Source organism: Myxocyprinus asiaticus, chromosome 34, assembly GCF_019703515.2.
Source record: "Myxocyprinus asiaticus isolate MX2 ecotype Aquarium Trade chromosome 34, UBuf_Myxa_2, whole genome shotgun sequence".
Taxonomy (NCBI): Eukaryota; Metazoa; Chordata; class Actinopteri; order Cypriniformes; family Catostomidae; genus Myxocyprinus; species Myxocyprinus asiaticus.
The window spans coordinates 27,196,085-27,204,890 of NC_059377.1; the positions used below are offsets into that span (position 1 = coordinate 27,196,085).

Sequence of the window (8,806 nt, forward strand, 5' to 3'; positions counted from 1 at the left end):
TGAATATGAAAACATTGCCATGACTTTTAAAATGTAAAAAGTAACCAAAATCCAAGCAAAGAACAACTGAAGTTTTAAAAACATTATAGAAAAGAACAACAGGTATTTATAGACTTCTGTCAAAGGAAACTTTAATAGGTATTGGGACAAATACATATTCTCTTAAATACAAGACACCAGACATCACACCAAACAGGAGCTTTAACTTCACATTCATTTGACTTAATCTGCCACTCCTCTCTTTCCCTCCTTTCACAGATAACCTCAACGAGATAGGGCTCAAGGTAACGCAAATCCTACAAGGAACAAAAGTAACAGCAGTTGAAAACATTTACACATCAGAACCAGAGGTTTATATAATTATATTGAAGGAATATTTCACCCAACAATGAAAATCCAGAATATTGTACATGTTTGTGAGCTATGGCAGAGGAGAAGATCACCAGAATGAATAACAATTTTACATTTCACATAATACTATCATATGGCTTCAGAACACTTGGAATTTAGCACTAAAGTCATATGGAATACTTTTATTTATTTTTTTGGTGCTTATGTGTCATTCCAGGAGCTCAAAAGCGTTTACATTTATTGTAAGGGAAAGAGTTCCCTGGCCAATCTACCAAACATCTTTTGTGTTCCAGTGAAGAAAGAAATTTGGATTTCTTTGGGTTTGGAATTCTTGGGTCAAGAAATCTTTTAAAAAAAGTGGATTTCTAAAGATTACTTTGCATTTTATATTCTTATTTCTATTTGTCAAAAAATATATGCTGTTGAGATGCATGTCAAAAAAGAGGAAAATTTTCAGATAATATTTAGATCTTGATCAAACACAAATTGAATATGTTATGTTAATAAAATAAGAAGCTAAAAATCAAACAGACCTAACTACTTCATTAGAACCTCACAGTTCGCTGTGAAACCGTTTGCAAGAATAGTGTCCTATATGTGAACCAGGAGGTGCTCTTAGTTTAGTTAGAGTGTTAGTTCACCTGAAAATTAATTTCTGTAAAATTAAACTATAATGACCCCAAGGCACAAGGGTATTAAATTAGAACCTGCCACATGCCAAATGCGGGTACTTTTTGTGCAGTGGCGGGTAATTTTGGTCATCTGCCTGCAACTGTGGCCAGTGACCTGTAAGAAGTCTCGGAGTGACATATGAAAAGAAATACCTTTAGACACAGACTCACGCTTGAACAAAAACACCAAATTATATTTTTAAGATAATCATGCACATCTGATTCGCTGTTTTCAGAGGTCACTTTCATGTGGAAACTGTTTGCAAGAATAGTGTCCTATATGTGAACCAGGAGGTGCTCTTAGTTTAGTTAGTGTGTTAGTTCACCCAAAAATTAAAATTCTCTCATCATTTTTTCACCCTCATGCCATCCCAGATGTGTGACTTACTTTCTTCTGCTGAACACAAACAAAGATTTTTAAAAGAATATTTCAGCTCTGTAGTTCCATACAATGTAAGTGAATGGCGGCCAGAACTTTGAAACTCCAAAAAGCACATAAAGACAGCATAAAAGTAATCTATAAGACTCCAGTGGTTAAATACATATTTTCTGAAGCAAAATGATAAGTGTGGGTGAGAAACACATCAATATTTAAGCCCCCTTTGACCCCGTTTCCACTTGGTATTACGATGCATCTTGGGTGATCCGATCACATGTGGTCAGCGCTAAATACAGGTCTAAACATGGTCTAAAACGTTTTGTGATTGGATCACAAAAATCACATACGAATGTGGTCAAAAACGCATGTGTTCACATCACACATTGCTGTTTACACCTGGTCGCTTAAATGCATCTCCAGTGACCACTTGTGTTTGGATTTGGAGGGGAGGGTCTCTATTTCATGTCAGTGTGTTCTGCATGATACTGAATCGCAAAAGTCAGTACAGACAAAGAAAGCACGAAAAAACGGCGCATTGTTTTTCCCAGATGCGGTTGAAATGTAATCTAAGCACAAACTTGACATGTCAAGCAGAATTATCCATTATTGCAGTGAATTACCTGTATTAAAGGAGCTTCAGATGTTCGTGCTTGTCATCTGTGTTGATATCAGACACACTAAAGAAGATCTGTGAAGATCTCGTGATTGTGTATGTATCTGCTTTTTTTAATTTTTCAGATCGGACGATTATTTCCTTTTAAAGCTGCTCGTTACCGGCAAACTTTAAACTCTTGATATATCGGTCAGTCGATATTAGCCTTTCACCGATATATCGGTATCTGTGTATATTTTACCGATATGCGCCGATATGAAAACTTTTTTCAGAACATATAATGCAGAAAACAATGCCTTAGAATTGGTGTCATAGCGTTGTTTGTCCAGCAGAGTGCGCTCCGACTCCATTGTTTACAGAGCTGACTGAGCTGATGGTGGCTCTGCAGACAGGGCGGAGTTAAACGGTGCGGATTTGAGCAGTCTCCTCTTGTTAAATTGCTAACTAGTTTGTGAGATACATACTGAAAAGTTAATAAAAAATGACCCCATCATTTTATATAACTAATATAACGTTAACCCAGTCCCTGACAACCATGTCACTCATGTTTATCACATTCACATCTGTTTGCGGTTAGCCAGCTATAGTTTGTCAGTGCAGTAAGTAATGTAGCAGACTGAAAGGTAAACATCAGAGCATCTTTTTGCAGCTCAGCAGACAACAGTGCGGTGGTGGATTGTGTGTGGTGAGTGTTGATTTCATGCTTTGCTGTTACCTATTTGGTGAGAAACAATGCTGGAAAGTAAATAAAGTCCATTTTTTACTTTCCAGCTAACTAGCTAACCACGTAGCTGCTTTAATTGACTGACAGTGTGTAAACATGTATTCACCAAACTGTTTTGTTCAGGATTCACAGTTTGTTACCCCTTCAACCGAACAATTCCAGTCGTTGCATTTATAAAATGTAATATTTAGAAGTCTGGTTTTCCAGACATTAAAATAGGATATGTAATAAAAGTAGATTTAATAAATAGTATATTCACCCTTTGTAAATAATAATATATAGGAACTGTATCTAAAATAAATGAGGGGTGATACATACTAATACAACAGGCTGGAAAAATAGACATTTATTCATTTTAATATCCAACATATATATATATATATATATATATATATATATATATATATATATATATATATATATTTTGAATGTGTTGAAACTTGACCCCAGCCGACGCACTCCAAAAACGGCACCGTTAGATCGGTTTCATGCTGAAGAGCCGCTTAAAAGTAAGTTTTTTTTTCTCTCTCGTAAATGTAAACGAGTGTAAATTCCAACATCATATATGTCGAAAGGATTGAAGCCTGTCATGCAAAACATGAGCTCATTGATGTCATTAAATGAGTCTGCCTTTTTATTCCATCCGTTACTCCTGGTCGGATGCTTCCATAAATATTTAGTTTATACGTTGGGTTATGTCCTACATAAATGTAATGGTGCAACACTCAAATATTTAGTAGAGCGTAATTTGTGACTTAGTGCCCATTTATGCCACAACTAGGCTAAGTTGTAACATACGTATAGCTGGTGCAACTGGCCCCTGATGTTTATTTAGCTATTTATTGTATTTTTATTTATTCTTTATTTTAATGATCAGCATTTGACTGATAATAAACATACAGTACTGATGTTTATTTAGCTATTTATTGTATTTTTATTTATTCTTTATTTAAATGGTCAGCCATTGACTGATACTAAACATACAATGCTGATGTTTATTTAGCTATTTATTTTATTTGAATTTATTCTTTATTTTAATGGTCAGCATTTGACTAATACTAAACATACAGTACTGATTTTTATTTTAGTTTATTTAAATGGTCAGCAATTGACTTATACTAACAGTACTGATGTTTATTAAGCTATTTATTGTATGTTTATTAGTCTTTATTTTCTCAGTGTTCATTTCTAGAATTTTTTGGCAATGTATAATAATAATGTCAAATATTCTTTGATAAAAATATTTAAGAAAGCAGCCTTCTGAGTACCTTTGCATAGTCATATCGGTGCACAATCCACACAGAAAAGGTCTGTTTTCATTCCAGCTCAAAAATTAGCTATATCGGTCACCATATCGGTAATCTGTGAATTTTCCCCCTCTAAAATCAGTATCGGTCTCAAAAATCCCATATCGGTTGGGCTCTAGTTAGGACTATAGGTGAATTGTCATGTGTAGTCAAAATAATTTAGTACAGCCTCAGAAATGGTGCTTGAACAAGAATTTCTCTCTTCTGTGCCTGTCTACTTTTTAGCCTCTATTGCAATTTGACCATATGTTATCATATTGTGGTATGTGTTATATATGCACTCATATATACGGTATACTCAATATAGGTTCATTTTTACTATACAGGCCTACAGCATATATAGCATAATAAACATAAAACCTATACAGTATATGAAAAATAAAAGTGGCTGGTAAAAATGGGCATTTACCAGCTACTGTGGCTGGTGGGCAAAAAAATTTATTTCGTACCCTACAAGGTACACTTCCCACCTCCTCATATTTAATCCACTGGTCCTTAGGAAGAACCTGATGCTTCATTGACAGATCCAGAGCTCTCTTGATGCGGAACATCCTATCATTGTAAACTGGTTCTGGAAGCCGATGAATGGCTTCTTTAACATCGGAGTCCTCATTGATGGTATCATCCCGCATCAAACCTATAAGACATGCAACGAGGCATTAATCAGTACATGTGTGTTTTAAATTAATTATCAGCGCTTGGCCACAATTTCAAAACGTTGCACTTTAAAGAGATGACGCTGCTTACCAAGTCTGTTGAAACCACATGTATTATAGTACCACTTTCTGAAGCCCACCAGGAGCCTGCTGGTTGCTGCTGTATTGGGACAGGCAATAAACACAAATAAGAGGTAAATGAGGAACCAAATGGCGTGTACAAAAAAGACACAACCCCAAACAACACTGCAATAAAGTCAACTGGCAGTTATTATAATGTACGTTTGCTACAGTTAAGGGGTACTGTACTTAAAACCTTTAAGGGTGGACTAGTTTATAATAGCAGAAAAAGTTACTGATAAGTTTTCACGTTCACTCTAACAAGATGAGATGTCACAATAACCCACTTTATACACGGCTAACCATCAAAGAACCATAGAATTACGTATCATTTATCTATTAATTATACACTTAGATACCAAATAAACCTCAAGCCACATACAACTTGACATCGACCATAATCAGTGTTAAAAACGACATTTTAAAAGTGGTAACGTTCACGCATTTGTGCGGACGTGCTCGACACACAGTATAGGACATCAGTGATTCACATAAAACTAGCCACTACGTCAACAAACATTCGTTGTAAATGCACATATTGTAAGACATTCTGTAAAATACATTTTTAAAACGATGACAATAAATGCAAATACTCGGCATCTTAACTAAACGGTCATAAAAATTATGACAACATTTTACCTGGTACCCTCGACGCCATTTTTGATAGCCAATGCAGCCCAGGATTGTGGGAGATGTGACGTCTCGTCCAATGATTGCGTAATCTGTCTCAAAGTCTCTTGTGTCAAAAGCTTCCCCATCTTGGGCAGGCCAAGATGGGGAATTATTTTCAATGTAAAAAGCTGCATAAGAGTACAGCTCCTATTGACTTAAATGGGGAAAGACCGAAATCTGCAAACTGCTGTCCAAGATTACGATCAAAGAACAAATGTCAAATCAGCAGTAAAATGTGAATATGGTATTATAAGTGGTGCTTTTTGAGCTCAGATCACGCTTAAAAACGATAGTGTATAGAGTCTAGTGTATTAGTGTATAGAGTCTAGTGTTTTAGTGTATTAGTGTATAGTGTATAGAGTCTAGTGTTTTAGTGTAGAGTCTAGTTTATAGAGTCTAGTGTATAGAGTCTAGTGTATTAGTTTATAGAGTCTAATGTTTTAGTGTAGAGTAGTTTATAGAGTCTAGTTTATAGAGTCTAGTGTATAGAGTCTAGTGTATTAGTTTATAGAGTGTAATGTATTAGTGTATAGAGTCTAGTGTTTTAGTGTAGAGTCTAGTTTATAGAGTCTAGTGTTTTAGTGTAGAGTCTAGTTTATAGAGTCTAGTGTATAGAGTCTAGTATTAGTTTATAGAGTCTAGTGTATTAGTGTACAGAGTGTAGTGTATTAGTGTACAGAGTGTAGTGTATTAGTGTATAGAGTCTAGTCTATTAGTGTATAGAGTCTAGTGTTTTAGTGTAGAGTCTAGTTTATAGAGTCTAGTGTTTTAGTGTAGAGTCTAGTGTATAGAGTCTAGTATTAGTTTATAGAGTCTAGTGTATTAGTGTACAGAGTGTAGTGTATTAGTGTATAGAGTGTAGTGTATTAGTGTATAGAGTCTAGTCTATTAGTGTATAGAGTCTAGTGTTTTAGTGTAGAGTCTAGTTTATAGTCTAGTGTTTTTGTGTAGAGTCTAGTTTATAGAGTCTAGTGTATAAAGTCTAGTGTATTAGTGTATAGAGTGTAGTGTATTAGTGTATAGAGTGTAGTGTATTAGTGTATAGAGTCTAGTGTATTAGTGTAGAGAGTCTAATGTATTAGTGTATAGAGTCTAGTGTATATAGTCTAGTGTATTGGTGTATAGAGTCTAGTGTATTAGTGTATATAGTCTAGTGTATTGGTGTATTGAGTCTAGTGTATTAGTGTATAGAGTCTAGTGTATTGGTGTATAGAGTCTAGTATTAGTTTATAGAGTCTAGTGTATTAGTGTATAGAGTGTAGTGTATTAGTGTATAGAGTGTAGTGTATTAGTGTATAGAGTCTAGTCTATTAGTGTATAGAGTCTAGTGTTTTAGTGTAGAGTCTAGTTTATAGAGTCTAGTGTTTTTGTGTAGAGTCTAGTTTATAGAGTCTAGTGTATAAAGTCTAGTGTATTAGTGTATAGAGTGTAGTGTGTTAGTGTATAGAGTCTAGTGTATTAGTGTAGAGAGTCTAATGTATTAGTGTATAGAGTCTAGTGTATATAGTCTAGTGTATTGGTGTATAGAGTCTAGTGTATTAGTGTATAGAGTCTAGTGTATTGGTGTATAGAGTCTAGTGTATTGGTGTATAGAGTCTAGTGTATTAGTGTATAGAGTCTAGTGTATTGGTGTATAGAGTCTAGTGTATTGGTGTATAGAGTCTAGTGTATTGGTGTATAGAGTCTAGTGTATTGGTGTATAGAGTCTAGTGTACTGGTGTATAGAGTCTAGTCTATTAGTGTATAGAGTCTAGTCTATTAGTGTATAGAGTCTAGTCTATTAGTGTATAGAGTCTAGTCTATTAGTGTATAGAGTCTAGTCTATTAGTGTATAGAGTGTAGTGTATTAGTGTATAGAGTGTAGTGTATTAGTGTATAGAGTCTAGTCTATTAGTGTATAGAATCTAGTGTATTAGTGTATAGAGTCTAGTCTATTTGTGTATAGAGTCTAGTCTATTAGTGTATAGAGTGTAGTGTATTAGTGTATAGAGTCTAGTCTATTAGTGTATAGAGTCTAGTGTATTAGTGTATAGAGTGTAGTGTATTAGTGTATAGAGTCTAGTCTATTAGTGTATAGAGTCTAGTGTTTTAGTGTAGAGTCTAGTTTATAGTCTAGTGTTTTTGTGTAGAGTCTAGTTTATAGAGTCTAGTGTATAAAGTCTAGTGTATTAGTGTATAGAGTGTAGTGTATTAGTGTATAGAGTCTAGTGTATTAGTGTAGAGAGTCTAATGTATTAGTGTATAGAGTCTAGTGTATATAGTCTAGTGTATTGGTGTATAGAGTCTAGTGTATTAGTGTATATAGTCTAGTGTATTGGTGTATTGAGTCTAGTGTATTAGTGTATAGAGTCTAGTGTATTGGTGTATAGAGTCTAGTATTAGTTTATAGAGTCTAGTGTATTAGTGTATAGAGTGTAGTGTATTAGTGTATAGAGTGTAGTGTATTAGTGTATAGAGTCTAGTCTATTAGTGTATAGAGTCTAGTGTTTTAGTGTAGAGTCTAGTTTATAGAGTCTAGTGTTTTTGTGTAGAGTCTAGTTTATAGAGTCTAGTGTATAAAGTCTAGTGTATTAGTGTATAGAGTGTAGTGTGTTAGTGTATAGAGTCTAGTGTATTAGTGTAGAGAGTCTAATGTATTAGTGTATAGAGTCTAGTGTATATAGTCTAGTGTATTGGTGTATAGAGTCTAGTGTATTAGTGTATAGAGTCTAGTGTATTGGTGTATAGAGTCTAGTGTATTGGTGTATAGAGTCTAGTGTATTAGTGTATAGAGTCTAGTGTATTGGTGTATAGAGTCTAGTGTATTGGTGTATAGAGTCTAGTGTATTGGTGTATAGAGTCTAGTGTATTGGTGTATAGAGTCTAGTGTACTGGTGTATAGAGTCTAGTCTATTAGTGTATAGAGTCTAGTCTATTAGTGTATAGAGTGTAGTGTATTAGTGTATAGAGTGTAGTGTATTAGTGTATAGAGTCTAGTCTATTAGTGTATAGAATCTAGTGTATTAGTGTATAGAGTCTAGTCTATTTGTGTATAGAGTCTAGTCTATTAGTGTATAGAGTGTAGTGTATTAGTGTATAGAGTCTAGTCTATTAGTGTATAGAGTCTAGTGTATTAGTGTATAGTGTAATGTATTAGTGTATAGAGTGTAGTGTATTAGTGTATAGAGTCTAGTGTTTTAGTGTAGAGTCTAGTTTATAGAGTCTAGTGTATAGAGTCTAGTGTATTAGTTTATAGAGTGTAGTGTATTAGTGTATAGAGTCTAGTGTTTTAGTGTAGAGTCTAGTTTATAGAGTCTAGTTTATAGAGTCTAGT

The 8,806-nt window shown here is 34.4% G+C and overlaps 1 protein-coding gene across 1 annotated transcript; it reads right to left on the reverse strand.

The window, feature by feature from the left end:
• Nucleotides 1–74: 74 nt before the first annotated feature.
• Nucleotides 75–4,858, reverse strand: LOC127425455 (cytochrome b-c1 complex subunit 7-like). Its single transcript, XM_051671482.1, has 3 exons — nt 4,793–4,858; nt 4,516–4,682; nt 75–296 (listed from the first exon to the last, which is right to left on the reverse strand). Exons 2-3 carry the CDS (start codon nt 4,675–4,677, stop codon nt 132–134), a joined length of 327 nt encoding a protein of 108 aa, XP_051527442.1. The 5' UTR covers nt 4,678–4,682; nt 4,793–4,858; the 3' UTR covers nt 75–131.
• Nucleotides 4,859–8,806: the final 3,948 nt, after the last annotated feature.